The following is a 15,527-nucleotide window of genomic DNA, read 5'->3' as shown; positions in this document are numbered from 1 at the left end:
CAGCTCCACCTAGAGCCCCGCCCCAACCACTCCACCTACGGCCCCGCCCCAACCAGCTCCACCTGCGGCCCCGCCCCAACCACTCCACCTACGGCCCCGCCCCAACCAGCTCCACCTGCGGCCCCGCCCCAACCAGCTCCACCTGCGGCCCCGCCCCAACCAGCTCCACCTGCGGCCCCGCCCCAACCACTGCACCTACGGCCCCGCCCCAACCAGCTCCACCTGCGGCCCCGCCCCAACCAGCTCCACCTGCGGCCCCGCCCCAACCAGGTCTGCTGGCAGCCCCTCCCGTGCCTACCCGTGGTTCCCACCCCAGCCCGGTCCCCTTCCCGGCTGCAGTGTGTGAAAGACACGCGGGACCCGCTTGGAGCGGGGCTCTGCTGAGGTGCCTTCCCGCCACCAGGGGGCAGAGAGACATCGCAGAAAGTTGCTCCAGGCCCAGCGGAGGCCCCAGCCCCGGTGTAGACCTATCCTCCAGCGAGGGAGACCCCCTTTCCTGCCCTGGCCTGTGCTGAGACACGAGGAAAGCTGCCTGAGACCCTGGGGGCACCCCCTGTGTATCTCTGGAAGGAGGTAAAGGTCACTGCACTTTCACAAGCTTTTTAGTACATATGGGAAAGTTCACTATCACAAGCACAGGGCTCCAGGAAATCTCACAAACTGAACAGTGTGCAACCAGCACCCCAGAAAGCCTGCCATGTGGGAAAGGTGAAACCCCCAGATGCCCAGAGCCTCGCAGGGAGTCCACCCCCCTAATCCCACAGCCGCTGGCATGATCAGTCAGTGTCTATTCCCATTTCACAGATTTGGAAATTTAAACTCCTTACCTATATCCCCCCTCCTCCGTACACCTGAGCCCCAGAGCCAGGTCACTCAGGGCCCCACCTGGACTGAAATTCCGGAGGCGGGGCTTGTCAGCACTGGGCAGCATTTGGGGACACGCCCACAGTCACCTGCGGCCAGCGAAGGGAAGCGACAGAGCCAAGAAGACGAGCTATTGTCCACAAGCACCTTTCAGCATTCCTGCTCTGCCTGGAATCCAGAGCTTCTCCAAAGTCAGGAATCAGAATCCCAGGGAGACCGTGATGGAAGCAGATGCCCTGCTGCCAGGGCAAGGTATTGACAGATGTCAGGATACACACCATGGATATGCTACTTAGCTTGTTGTGGTCATCATTTCACAAGGTATGCGTATGTCAAAATATGACGTTGTACACTTAAACATTTACTACTTTTATTTGCCAATTATGCCTCAGTAAAGCTAGAAAAAATAAGTAAAATAAAGAATAGGACTATCAAAAAACAAATGCATGAGGCTGACCACTTAAGTTGAGTGTTCAGGCAGGCGCAGTGGCTCATGCCTATAATCCCAGCACTTTGGGAGGCCAAGGCAGGTATCACGATGTCAGGAATTCAAGACCAGTCTGGCCAACATGGTGATACCACATTTCTGCTAAAAAAAATACAAAAATTAGCTGGGCACGGTGGTGGGCACCTGTAGTCCCAGCTACTCCGGAAGCTGAGGCAGGTGAATCGCTTGAACCCGGAGGCGGAGTTTGCAGTGAGCCGAAATCGCACCTCTGCACTCTAGCCCCGGGCACAGAGTGAGACTCCATCTCAAAAAAAAAGATGAGTGTTCAGTAAAAAAAATTAAAGTAGGCCAGGCGCAGTGGCTCATGCCTGTAATCCCAGCATTTTGAGAGGCCGAGGCGGGCAGATGACTTGAGGTCAGGAGTCTGAGACCAGCCTGGCCAACACGGTGAAACCCCATCTCTACTAAAAATACAAAAATTAGTCGGAAATCCCTTGAACCCGGGAGGCAGAGGTTGTAGTGAGCCGAGATTGTGCCACTTCACTCCAGCCTGGGCAACAGAGTGAGATTCCGTCCCAAAAAAAAAAAAAAAATTAAAATAATGACAAGAAATAATCACCCTGCTTGGGGAGAGAAACAGTCTTTATGAGGACATGCAGTTGATCTGAGGGTATTTTGCTGAGCGAAACAAGCCAGTCACAAAAAGACAAATCCTGCATGATTCCACCTCCAAGAGGTATCTAGAGTAGCCCAACGCACAGAGACAGAAAGTGGAACAGAGCTTACCAGGGGCTGAGAACTGGGGAGGGGGGTTATCATTTAATAGGTATAGCATTTCAGGTTCGGAAGATGAAAAAGCTCTGGATATCTGTTGCACAATGATGTGAATATACTTGATAATGGTAAAGATGATCAATTTTATGTTGTGTTCTTTACCACAATTAGAAGTTTAAAAACTTAATAGGAAAGAAGGAAAGGAGGGAAAAAGAGAAAGAGAAGGGCAGTTTGCTAGATGACAAGCTATAAAGAGCACGGGGAAGGGAGAAGGGGAATGGGGCTGGGTACTGGGTAGGGTGGGATGAGGTAGGGCCGAGGGTGGGGTGGGCAGAGGCCTCAGCCACCAATGCAGCTTCGTGTGAGATGAGGCTGTGTGGTGTGAAGTCCCCTATGACTTAGAGCCCCAGATGTCCCCGCCCACCCAAGCTGGGCATGGGGGTACAAGTGGGTCCCAACAGATGCCCATTCAGGTCCTAAAGAAGGCAGAATAGCAACCCCAGCTCTGCCCAGTTCACACTGAAGTGGCTCACCCCACCCCTCAGACAGCAGAGGGAACAAGGATCACCCTTCATTCGGCCCCACAGAGCAAGCGCCCACCTGTGCCAGGCTCCAGGCAAAAGGCTGAGCAGACCCCATGCCCAGCCGTGTTGAGTGTTCATCCTGGTCCAGATGCACACCTCGTACCTGCACACTGAAACTTCGGATCAACCTCACTCCTAGGGCCGTAGTTACCTAACATTTTCTGAGCGCCTACTACGGGCGGGCACTATATGGATTGACTTGTGTAAGTCTACATCCTGAGAGGTGGGGGCTAACAATGAAACTCCATTTTACAGACAAGAAAACTGTATACAGCAAGGTTAAGCAAAACCAGCCCCCACACTGTCAAACTGTGCGGCCCCCCGCCCCACAGGTACACCCTCCCAGGCATTCAGAATGCCGTAAGACAGCAGTTCCCAACCTTTGTGGCACTAGGGATTCGTTTTTGTTTGTTCCTCTGTGCAAGATGGAGTTTCACTCTTGGCACCCAGGCTGGGGTGCAATGGTGTGATCTAGGCTCACTGCAACCTCCGCCTCCCAGGTTCAAGCAATTCTCCTGCCTCAGACTCCTGAGTAGCTAGGATTACAGGCACCTGCCACCAAGCCTGGCTAATTTTTGTATTTTTAGTAGAGACGGGGTTTTGCCATGTTGGCCAGGATGGTCTCGAACTCCTGACCTCAGGTGATCCACCCATCTCGGCCTCCCGAAGTGCTGGGATTACAGGCATGAGCCACCGTGCCTGGCCCAGGATGGTGAGGGGGATGGTTTCTAGGTGATTCAAGTGCATTACATTTACTGTGCACTTTATTTCTACTATTACACTGTAATCTATCATGAAATAATTATACAACTCACCATAATGTAGAATCAGTGGGAGCCCAGAGCTTGTTTTCTTGCAACTGAAGAAAACATCTGGGAGTGATGGGAGACAGTTGACAGATCATCAGGCATTAGAGTTTCATAAGGAGCATACATCTCATATCCCTCCAATGCAGTTCACAACAGGGTTCGAGCTCCTATGAGAATCTAATGCCGCCACTGATCTGATAGGAGGCGGAGCTCAGGCAGTAATGCTAGCAATGGGGTATGCGGGGAGCAGCTGTGATACTGATGAAGCTGCTCACCTCCTGCTGTGCAGCCCAGTTCCTAACAGACCACAGACAGTTGGTGCAGAGGCAACCCTTGGCTGGATGACACTCCCAATGGCCGAATGTCCCGGTGAGCCTGAAGTAGGACTGGCTCCCGCACAACCATCCCCAAAGGCCTCAGCAGCCCTGCTCACAGGCAGATCACAGCACCCCCTTCCGGCAGCCTCGACAGGTACCCCTAGGCTTCTGGCATGGGCGCGGCCCTTGTCTCAGGTCTCCACTGAACCTTAGTCCTATGCTGGGCCCGTAACTGGAAGTTCGACCAAGATGTGCCAGTTGGGTGGGTGTGCAGAACAATGAATCCCATCCCTGGTGACAGGTCCTCTGCACCAGACATGGGGCCACATGCCTTTGGGGGACACGAAGGAGCTCTGGAACAGGGGACACCGTGAGCCCCAGCCCTGGGATGTAGGAGAAGAGTAGGGAGGCCGTGCGGGCCTGCTGTGAGGAAGCAGAGACCCACACGGCCTGGGGAGTGCCTCTCGCGTGGGCGTGCACACACGCTCCCACAGGAACGCCACACACAACATGCACGTGTGCACAGGCCAAGACCACCCACCCCCACAGGACCACACCCTCAGGCACACACTTGCATCCTTCCATGTTCCGAAAAGGAAGTGGGGTCTGATCGGGGCAGCACTGGGCCCGGCTCCGAATCACAGACGGGACCCCAGCCTCCCAGAAACAACCCTGTTCAGCTCTGGAGAGAGGTCCCTGTCTGGGAAGACGCCAGCGCAGGGAGAACTGAGGGCAAGAGAGCAGCCTTTGTGAGGAGAGTCAGACCTGCCCCTTCCGGCCACCGGCCCCTCTGCCCCTTCACTTCCAAAACCCTGAGGGCACAAGGAAATGTGAGGTCCAAGCAGGCTCCCAGGCATCAGATGAGACCAGACACTGGGTTGTTGTTTTTTAAACAAAACAATATTTTATTGACACATCCTGAATGATCTGTATAAATATAAAGTGCTAAATTTCCAATCCCTGCCCACAGGGCTAGGAGGAAGCGGGGGAGGGAGTGTTAAATGTCAGCTGAGCACAAATAACTTTCCAGCGCCAGCACAGGCGTGAAAGGCTCACAGACTGACACACACAGCACGACACACCCATCACTTCCCAAGTCCCCAGCTTCCCCAGGAACATAGGGCTTGGGCTCCAGGCCCTGGGCGGACCAACCCACGGACAGGGCTCCTGGTTGTCACAGCTTGTTCCTTGGAGCTCTTAGGCTGCCAAGGGCTTCAACATGATGGTGGACCAGGGAGAGTCCACGGTATAGAGTCCAGTTGATTTCCGCCAGAGGATGGGATGGGAAAGAGCAGACACACCCTCGGTTCCCGACCCCGAATGAGGGCCAGCCTCAGTCCCCCGGCAGAAGAGCACCAGGTCAGAAAGGCCAGCATGCCGGCATTGCTAGAGCCCCCCACGGGGCTTCTCAAATTGTGAGGAGGTAGCAGCCCTCCCAGAGGTGAGGGGACTGTGCCGGCCCAGAGAGGAGCCCACCCGTCCAGTCAGCTCCTGCCAGCACAGTTAGGGGGGCAGGCAGAGGGGCACCACCTCAGTGACACAGCACCTGGGTCTCAAACTGCAGCAGCTGCCCCATGAAACTGAAGTTGGGGGAGATGATCCCCCGACGCTGCTTAACGAAGTCAAAGGCCTCGTCCAGCCGCACACGGCGACTCTGCATGAGGTAGGCCAGGCAGATGGTGGCGGAGCGCGAGATGCCGGCCTGGCAGTGCACCAGCACCCGGCCCCCGCTGTTTTTCACCCAGTCTGCAAGGGAGACGGGGGAGTGGTGTCAGACGGCGTGTGCACAGCCCAGGAGACAGGTGCCCCCAGCCCTCTCCTCTGGAGCCCCTCGGGACCTCTGGGCAGAGGCGCCCCCTTACCAATGAAGCCTATGGCCTCCTGGAACCAGGCGCTGATCTCCACCATCTGGTTGTCCTCCACAGGGATACTCTTGTAGCGGAAAAGGCCCTCAAAGTGGTTGGGGCAGCTGGCGGACACGTTGAGGACGGCGGTGATGCCACACGCCTGCAGCCCCTGCAGGTCTGACGAATGACTGCAGCTGCCCAGGAACAGGTAGGGCAAGATCTCCACAGGGCCACCCTGGAGGGGGCAGACGGACGGTGAGGCCTTCGCAGCCCAGCTCCGGAGGGCTGGAGCAGCAGCGGGTGGAGACCCCATGGGCTGGCCGAGACAAGAGGAGTCCTCAGCCAGTCCTCCTGACCTGAGACAGGACTCAGGAATGTGCGGGGGACACACCGGGACACACGTGCCCCTCACACTCCCAACATACACATGCAAACGTACACAGACCCACACAGGCACGTGCGAGCAGCCGTGGCCCCACCGCCCCCAACACACACACGTATACAGGTGTGTACATGGGCAAACTGCTCGCATCCCCAAATGGCAGGCTCTTTCTCTAGAGGCGCCCAGTCTGCGGTGGGGAGGGAGGGAGGGTCCGGGGCGGGGGGCAGTACTCACCTGGTCGTAGATGGGCGCCCTCGGGTCGGAGCAGCTGGTTTTGCTCCCTGCCGGCGGCGGCAGCGCAGGGGCGGGGGCCTCAGAGCACAGATCCGGACAGCAGCCCTGGAAGCCGTCGAAGCCTCCTGCAAGGAGGGGAAGGGCACGGTCAGCAGGGAAAGCCGGGCTGGAGGCCGGTGGGGCGGGCCAAGGGCGGCCGGCGGCTCACCTCGCAGGAAGAACACGGCGGTGGGCCCCGCGCGGGTCTCGTGCAGCAGCGCGGCCAGCAGCACGTGGGCCGGGCCGTCGGGCCGCAGCTCCGCCACCGAGGCACTGCCCTCGTCCAGCACCACGGCCCGCGCCAGCTCCCCGCGGCCCAGGCGCGTCCTCAGCGCGCGGTCGGGTAACAGACAGGCGAGAACCGCCGCAGGGGGGCCCCGCGCACGGCGCCGGAGCAGCGCGTTCCAAGGCACCGGGCGCGCGGCGCGCACGTGGCGGCGGCAGAAGGCCAGGAAAGGCCGGCAGTCCAGCAGCAGCGTGCGTTCCGCCTCCCGCGGCTCCCGCAGCAGCGTGCCCAGCGCCGCGCACTCCAGCTCGCGCGCCGCCTCCAGCCCCATGGCCGCCGGTGCCTCTTCTTCCTTCCGCTCGTTACCGCGTCCCGGGCTCTCGTGGCGGTGGCGCTGCCCGAGCGGTCGACTCCTGGCGCCCTCCGCTGCGGTCCGGGTTAAATACCCCTGGGCCGGCCTCCGGGACACCATACAAGGGCAGAGCAGGAAGGCGCTGGCGCCCGCCCCCGCCCCTCACGTGGGGCGCAGGCTGGGCTGACCCGGGGACTCCGGAGGCGGGGGGAGGTTGGCGGGGAAGGCAGGGCGCGGGGATGAACACACGGAGAGGAGGCGGGGACCAGCGACTACGGGAAGGGAAGGTGTTATCCGGAGTCGGAGGGACCAGCACCCCTCCCTTCTTTGCGCCCACCCTTTGACATGTCCCAAGCGACTCAGTCCTGGGGAACCCAGCTTCACAGATGCAAGTCCCCCCCTTAGGGCCAGCGATGTCCCTTGGAGTACCCCACCCGCCAACCCCACGCTTCCTCTGTCTTTTCCCTTTCCCTCCCAGAATTTTCCTCTTAGAAATTTGTCACCGCAAACATTGACAAATGCCTGCTGCCACGGGTGAGTTCTACACTGGATGATGGGGAGGTCCCTGCTGAGATGTCCTGTTGCTCATATATTTGGAGACCTTGGGCCAGAGGGACTTTCTCTCTCCCCCTCCCCACCCCCCATTGCCTGGATGAGACCAGCACTCAGCGTCTTGCAGTAGGTTGGTGGCCAAGCTAGGCCCGAACACAGTCCCCGGGACCCAGGCCCCTGGGCTTGGGCCGAAGGAAATGAGGGGGTCCTGGGGCCTTTCGTGGGGAAAGTAGGGGTCTGAGACCGGCTTCCAGTTAAGAGTGGGGCAAAGCTTCTTCCTCCTGGGCGCAGGGAAAGCCCCCAGGCCCCGGAGAGAAGCACTTCCCGCTGTCACAAGCCCGCCCTGGAGGGAAGTCCACTGACGCTCCCAGCCCTCCCCAGGCCTGCGGGGATTTCAGGACCTTGGCAAGGGGAAGAGGGAGAAGCAGAACAGAACTGGCCTCCCCCATCCTAGGCCTCCCTGTCCAGCCCCCCTGGGCAGCAAAGTCCAGGGCTAGCACTGCACCCGGAGGACTGGGGGCCTGGGTGTCCCCTCCATCCTGCCCTCCCCCAGCCCTGCTGCCGGATATGGTGAGGCCCAGGTGTGCGTGGGGTGTCTGAGCCACAAGAATTGTTGGCAGTGAACTCCCAAACTCAAGCAGAGAAGTTCAGGTGGGTGGAGACAGTGTTACTGAACTGGAGCTGCCCTCGCCCTGCCCCCAGCTGCGTGGGATTTCAGAACCCACCCTCCAAGCCCCCAGTCTCCTGAGGCCCTCCTCCACCTCCTCTGAAAGACCCTTCCGGTTCTCCGGCAGACCCCTGTGTCCACGCCATCTTGAAGAGTGACAGCTGGGACCTGCGTGGAGCCCCCAGCCCTTCTGGACTCGTCTGCTCTGAGCTCCTCACAGCAGTGTGCTGTGTGCCTGGCTGTGTGCACGGGAGCGTGGTACCTGTGCAGTTCCACTACGTGTGAGAAGGACCTGGAGCTTGTGTGTGCTGGGGTCAGAGCAGATGCAGAGGAGAAAACCCCAAGGACTCCAAAGGTCCCTGGGGCCACGTCACCGTCTCAGTGTCTCCATCTGTAAGGGGGAGCACATCGTGGCGCAGCGGCCCTTCCACACTGGTTCCAAGGCTCTAAGGCTACCCCACCGTCTGCGCAATTGGCTGAGGCCCTGCCCTCCCTGGCAAGCCAGTCTGGAGGCTGAGGCGGCAAAGTCCACAACAGAGCCGGGGAGTCTGGGCCACAGATCCCAGAGGCTGATAGGAGCCCTTATCATTGGCATCGGCCTCCAAATGACTTAATGCTGATTCCAGGGGCAAATTACAGAGCGTGCAGGACAATCAGGTCCAGTCTTGCTTCTGGGCTGGGAGCCACAGCCTTCCAGCTCCGTGAGAGGACCCCAGCCAGGTGGGATCCCTGATTCAGAAGTGAACTCAGCTCAGCCGTGTAAGGGGCTCCAGACCCCAACTCCTATGCTGAGCTGGGCCTCTTCCCCTCCTGGAGAACCCGGTATACCTTGCCGGGGAGTTCCGCATGTGGGGAGAGCATTGCTGAAGGTTTGCTCTGATAGCGCAGTCCCTGGGACCTGGCACTCCTGGCCACGACCAGTGGTCTCTTTTTCTTTTTAAGTGACAGGATCTTGTTATGTTGCCTACACTGGCCTCAAACTCCTGAGCTCAAATGATCCTCCTGCCTCAGCCTCCAGAGTAGCTGGGACTATAGGCACCTGCCACCACCCAGCTCAGGACTGGTGATGGCTGCCTAACGTGGCTGCACCTGTGTCACCCCCTTGAGGCCATTTGCCTTGGGGCTGTCCCCTTTTCAGCTCTGGAACGTGGACTCACGGAGGCCCAGCTTAGCCATGAAGGAGGGCCTTCCTTTGCCTTCTTTCCCTACTCCCAAACTGGGGAAAACCCCACCCCCAATTACTGGGTGAAAGCCCAGGGCTGGGGTAAGAAGAGGGGGAGAGACTCACAAACCCATGTCCCTCTCCCGCTTTTGCTCTGACAAAAGCCCCCCAAGCCTTGGGTGCTGCCGCTGGCGATCATGGTGCAGGACGCCTGCTCCTCTCCACCACCCCCTCAGAGTCTCCCCAACCACCGTTTGCCAGAGCCCAGCCTTGGGAGCCACAGCAGAGAGGAGGCAGGGCATTGGGTGTAAGGGTGAGGACGCGGTGAGGAGGGGTCTCTGCTAGGCTGGATGCCCCGCAGCCTGAAGGCTCTGGAAGCAGGACCCGGTCCTCGCCACCGGATGGAAAGGGGCTGACCCAGGTTGGGGGTCCCTGCTCAGAGCTCTCTCTGTTTTTGTTTTTCTCGGCCTGGCTCTTACAGAGCAGACACTGTCAAGTAAGTTTGGACTCAGCACTTTTTTAAAAATTGAAAACCTGTGAGACTCACCAGGAACAAATGATGATTCTGCGTGTTATTCTTTTTATAACCATCTATTTTGACGGCTGTTTAAGCGTCACTGGCTCCTGCCTTTGGGATTCCAGGTCTTTCCTGGCCCCAGCAGCACATCCACCCACCTCCCCGCACGGCGAGTCTGCCTTCCACAGCTGCCTCACTCAGCATCACACTGATGCTGCAGAGCCTTCCTTCCTCCTCCCAGCCCCCACCCCCAAGCAGATGCCCCACACCGGGCGGGAGGTGAGTGGCTTGGCTACAGGCTTGGCTACAGTGCTTGGGCCAGTTTAGGGATGAAGGTGAGCGTGAGGGGCCACCCCAAGCTCCGCCTGAGGGGTGAGTCAGGGATGACGTCGGGTTTCCTGTGCCAGGCCTCTGACGAACACGCCGATGCGGCGGCCACCCCCACAGGCTCCTGCCAGGTGCGGATTCATACCCCACGCGCCAGGCTCCAGGAACAGCCCCTGTGTGAGGAAGGCGTGTCCAGCACAGTGCAGGGTGGGGGCGGGGGGTTCACCTGGGGCACCCAGCCCTTAGCAAGTCCTCCTCCTGGCCAAGATGAGCAGGAAGCCTGCAGCCGAAAGGACTGATGTCTGTTCCCCACTCTGTCATGCGTCATGTCGCATGCGTGTGTGTGAGCAGGACCACCCGGGAGCAGGGCTGCCGGGGAAGCTCTCCTGGACACGCGGAGGCCCCCTCAGGGGAACCGTCGCTCAGGCTAAATGCATGGGGGCCCGCGACACGCCCCAGCCCTGGCCTTGCCTCTCACCCGGGTGCCACCCTGAGCTTCAGGTACCCTGGCGTGCAGCCCCCAGCAGGCGTTCGGGTACTCAGACACTTCGAGGCTGCATCCAGACCAGCACTGAGGAGTCCCCAGCCATGTGCGGAGGACATTCTGCCTTTTTCAAGCCCATCCGTCCTTCTGAGTACATCAAGAAGAAAGTCTCCACGTGGGGCTGGCATGGCTCTAACCCCTAATACCTGCCTTTCCTCATTTTAACCAAGAGGCTTAGTGCTCCTTTCTGCATTTATCACTGACTCAATCCTGCACTCAGAAATACATTTCAAGAACCTATTATGGGCCAGGCGTGGTGGCTCAAGCCTGTAATCCCGGCATTTTGAGAGGCCAAGACGGGCGGATCACGAGGTCAGGAGATCCAGACCATCCTGGCTAACCCGGTGAAACCCCGTCTCTACTAAAAAATACAAAAAACTAGCCGAGAGAGGTGGCGGCGCCTGTAGTCCCAGCTACTCGGGAGGCTGAGGCAGGAGAATGGCGTGAACCCGGGAGGCGGAGCTTGCAGTGAGCTGAGATCCGGCCACTGCACTCCAGCTTGGGCGACAGAGCAAGACTCCGTCTCAAAAAAAAAAAGAACCTATTATGTACCAGGTACTGTTCTACGTGCTGGGGATATAGCAGTAAATCCCAAAGCACTGCCCTCAAGGCACTGACCTCGTTGCTTCAACAATATATACTTTTGTGATTTTGTTGTGTTCATGATAAATGATACTAATTATCCACCTAGAGTAATGACATCTTTTCCTTTTAAAGTAAATTTTAGGTTTGTAAAAACTGAGTTTACTTAAGGAAAACTGTTGGGAACAGATGGTACCCAAACATCTTAAAAAGTGAGATGCACGGCCAGGCGTGGTGGCTCACGCCTATAATCCCTGCACTTTGGGAGGCCGAGGCGGGCGGATCACCTGAGGTCAGGAGTTCAAGACCAGCCTGGCCAACATGATGAAACCCCGTCTCTACTGAAAATACAGAGAATTAGTCAGGCATGGTGGCGCATGCCTGTAATCCCAGCTACTCAGGAGACCGAGGCAGGAGAATCACTTGAACCCGGGAGGTGGAGGCTGCAGTGAGCCGAGATCACGCCACTGCATTCCAGCCTGGGCAACAGAGCAAAACTCCGTCTCAAAAAAAAAAAAAAAGAAAAGAAAGAAAAAAGAAAAACGTGCAGTGCAGGGAGGAGATGCCAGAATCAGGCCGCGTTGTCCGAGAAAGGATCCTATGGCCCCTTCCAGCTTCGGAAGGTGCAGTACTGTGGAATCTGATTCCCCCTTCTGCCATGGTTTCCCATAAAGAGAGGAGGCCGGCCGGGCACGGTGGCTCAAGCCTGTAATCCCTGCACTTTGGGAGGCCGAGACGGGCGGATCACGAGGTCAGGAGATCGAGACCATCCTGGCTAACACGGTGAAACCCCGTCTCTACTAAAAAATACAAAAAACTAGTCGGGCGTGGTGGCGGGCGCCTGTAGTCCCAGCTACTCTGGAGGCTGACGCAGGAGAATGGCGTAAACCCGGGAGGCGGAGCTTGCAGTGAGCTGAGATCCGGCCACTGCACTCCAGCCTGGGCGACAGAGCGAGACTCCGTCTCAAAAAAAAAAAAAAAAAAAAAGAGAGGAGGCCACAGCTTGAGGAAGGGACTCTGGGAGAACTCATTGCCAAGGCCCCACTTGCCTGTGGGCCTGTCCAGCAAAGCAACTGTGTGTGTGTGTGTTCCCAGATGGACCTGGGTCTAGGGGTGTAAGGAACCCCTCTCTGGGCTTTTCCCTGGGCACCCACCCCTGGCACACCTGTAGCGCCCAACCCATGGGGTTCCCGGTAGTGAAACTGATTCCCGCCCCGCTAGCCAGAGGCGCTGTGGCTTAGGCCCGGGTTATCCAAGGAGGGAAGAGGAGGTTGTGGCCGTTGGTAAGAGTTGGGCAAGAAATGAAGGAGTCTCAAAATGTGACCGCACTTGAGAGAGGGGACTGAGAGGCAGGACTAGCTGGATTTCCTAGGCCAACTAAGAATCCCTAAGCCTCGCTGGGAAGGTGACAACAGCTTCCACCTTTAAACACGGGGCTTGCAACTTAGCTCACACCCGGCCGATCAGATAGTCAAGAGCGCTCACTAAAATGCTGATTAGGCAAAAACAGGAGGTAAAGACGTAGCCAATCATCCGATGCCTGAGAGCACAGAGGGAGGGACAATGATCGGGATATAAACCCAGGCATTCCAGCCGGCAGCGGCTCCCCTCTTTGGGTCCCCTCCCTTCGTATGGGAGCTCTGTTTTCACTCTATTAAATCTTGCAACTGCAAAAATAAAAGAAAGTGACCTCACTGTGGGCACAGGGCAAGTGGCTCTGTGACAAGAGGCCTCCTGGGACTCCCCTGTGACCACAGCTGGGTGCACTGTTGGAGGGGGACTGACAAAGGGACCTCCTTCCCACCTCACCAGCACTGCTGACACCTTAACTACCATCGAAGACCAGGCCAAGCGCTCTGCCACCCCCCAAAACCAGCAATCCCAGCACAGCAGCAGCAGCAGCGGCGGGGGCAGCTCTGGGCATCAGTTAGCTGTGGGGGCTCTGAGGCCACTTGCCTTGGTCAGACACAAGCGGGCTGCTTCCCTACGGTGTGGTATTGGTCTCGTCCTTCATTAAAAAGAGCGATCACTGGCACTGTGTTTGGTGCCTTGGGAGCGTCACTGCGTCTAGCCTCACACCCTGGAGAGCTGCCTCATTACCCTGCTCTGCAAATAGGGAAACTGAGGCCCAAAGGTGTTAGGGGGCAGAACCAAGGCCACACGGTCCCTATGCAAATGAAGAACTGGGATTGGAACCTGGGCTTAACCACTAGGCTGCCCTGCCCCTGGCCAGGGTCCATGTGGGTCCGCCTATGTGGTGTCCCCAGCACACACCCTCCCGCCTGGGTCTCTTGCTTCATGGGACAACCACAACAACTGACACCATTGTGTGCTTGCCACGTGCCCTGACTTATCCCAAGAGCTTAACAGAAATTATCTCATTTAAACCTCAAAGAGCCCCACAGGTGGGAGGGATCGGCACTCCAAATACAAATGGGGGAGCCACGGCTCAGAGAGGCTGAGGAGTTTGCCCGAGCTCTCAGAGCCAAGGCTGAAATTCACAATTTTGTGTCACCTCCTGACTGTCTCCAGAATCCAGGTCCCCATCCTCCAGGCCCCTCCCATCTGCCTCCCACTCTTGCCCACAGCCCTCCTTTCTCTCAGCGGCCATCCTGGAGGACCTTCAGGGCATTAGTGCCACCTCCCCAGCTCTGCTGCAAACCCCTTGAGGATGCACAGTACCCAGGGCACTGCCCCTCTGAGTCCACTGGGAAGCTCAGTGCCCAGCCCTGAGTGGGCCTTGATGCATCTCTGCAGGCATGAGGACTTGCCCCCGTGCCCCCAGGTAGCCCTCGACAGGAAGCTGACACAGGAAGCTGAAATCCACAATGTGGGATGAAGTCATTGTCAGGCTAGGCCTTCATCCCTCACCGTGCCTCAAGCTCCAGGGAAAAAGAGAGGTCCTCAGGTGCCCAGAGCGGACACCCCAGGCATGTCAGTCAAAGAGCCCACCATGAGGCTGGGCATGGCAGCTCATGCCTGTAATCCTAGCACTTTGGGAAGCCCAGACGGGCAGATCACTTGAGGCCAGGAGTTCCAGACCCACCTGGCCAATATGGTGAAACCCCGTCTCTACTAAAAACACAAAAATTAGGCTGAAGTGGTGGCACATGCCCGTAGTCTCAGCTACTCAGGAGGCCGAAGCACGAGAATCACTTGAGCCTGGGAAGCAGGGGTTGCAGTGAGCTGAGATTGCACGACTACACTCCAGCCTGGGCAACAGAGTGAGACTCTGAGACTCTGTCCACTGTGACAACCCACCGAATGTCTTAGGTTCAAGGACAAGCTCTACCACACACAGCTCTGTGGCTCTGGGCACACCGTGAGCTTCAGTCTTCCTGCAGGTCCCGGCACTCATTCACTCACCAAGTGTTACCGAGTGCCAGGCTGGCTGCTTTCAGGGTGCTAGGGATGCAGCCGTGAACGAGACACACAAGGTTCCTGCCCTCTGGGGCTGGCCTTCCAATGCAAGGCCAGAGATGGGTGGAGTAAGGAAACGAATGAGACCACAGCAGACACTGGGAGATGTTATCAATGACGCTGCAGAGGGGCGTGAGACGGAGCAGGGGCGAGGGCAGCAGGGAGGGTTCTCGGAGGAGACGGCCTTCCACGGCAACTTCAGGAATGACAAGGAGCCTGCCAGGGCTGGGGCAGGGAAGATCGGCAGGAGGCAGAAGTTCTGGCAGGGACAGAGGCCTTGCAGCAGGAGCTCTGGTGGAGCCCGGGGCCCTGGTCAGGGTCTGATTTCATTAAAAGGACAATGAGAACCGTTGGAAGGTCCTGACTCAGGGTGGGCTGGGGAGGGAACCTGTGAGTGGAGAGTGGACTGTGGTGCAGGAGTGGCCGTGGGGAAAGGTCAGGAGTTGATGCAGTGATTCAGGGGACGGGGGCTGACTTGACCCTGGGTGGCAATAAAAATGAGGGAAGCTCCAGGACAGCAGGGGCAGGGCTGGCAGGAATCGTGGGCAGATGGGATGGGGTGGCAATGAGAAAGAGAGGGGCGGGGGTGGCTCCCAGGTCTGCGCTGAGCAGAGGGCAAACAGGTTCCTGAGGAAGGATGAGGTTCCCTCCTCTCCCCCGTCACCCCAGGCCCTGCCACGGCTCCTCCTCCATGAGACGGGGCCCGGGAGCAGCCGAAGGAGACCAGCTGCTGCCCAGTTTTATAATCTGGAAGAGGGGCATTTGTTCGGCATAGGGTGAAGGCCAGAGAAGGGAGGTTGGCCCCGCCACAGCCAGAGAGAGCTGGGGAGCTGCAGCAGGCAGGGGCGAGGGAGGGGCACGGGGAGCTGAGGCTCAGGTT

At 58.2% G+C, this 15,527-nt stretch overlaps 1 protein-coding gene across 1 annotated transcript; it reads right to left on the bottom strand.

Moving 5' to 3' along the window:
• Positions 1–4,659: 4,659 nt before the first annotated feature.
• On the bottom strand, positions 4,660–6,939 carry LOC105490027 (dual specificity phosphatase 2). The gene is made up of 4 exons (XM_011755246.3): positions 6,468–6,939; positions 6,260–6,384; positions 5,659–5,878; positions 4,660–5,542 (listed from the first exon to the last, which is right to left on the bottom strand). The coding sequence occupies exons 1-4, from the start codon at positions 6,853–6,855 to the stop codon at positions 5,328–5,330; spliced, it is 948 nt and encodes a 315-aa protein (XP_011753548.1). The 5' UTR covers positions 6,856–6,939; the 3' UTR covers positions 4,660–5,327.
• Positions 6,940–15,527: the final 8,588 nt, after the last annotated feature.

The sequence above is a fragment of the Macaca nemestrina genome, chromosome 13 (assembly GCF_043159975.1).
Source record: "Macaca nemestrina isolate mMacNem1 chromosome 13, mMacNem.hap1, whole genome shotgun sequence".
Classification (NCBI taxonomy): Eukaryota; Metazoa; Chordata; class Mammalia; order Primates; family Cercopithecidae; genus Macaca; species Macaca nemestrina.
The sequence above is the reverse complement of the archived record's forward strand: the minus strand, read 5'-3'. Positions and strand labels throughout refer to the sequence as shown.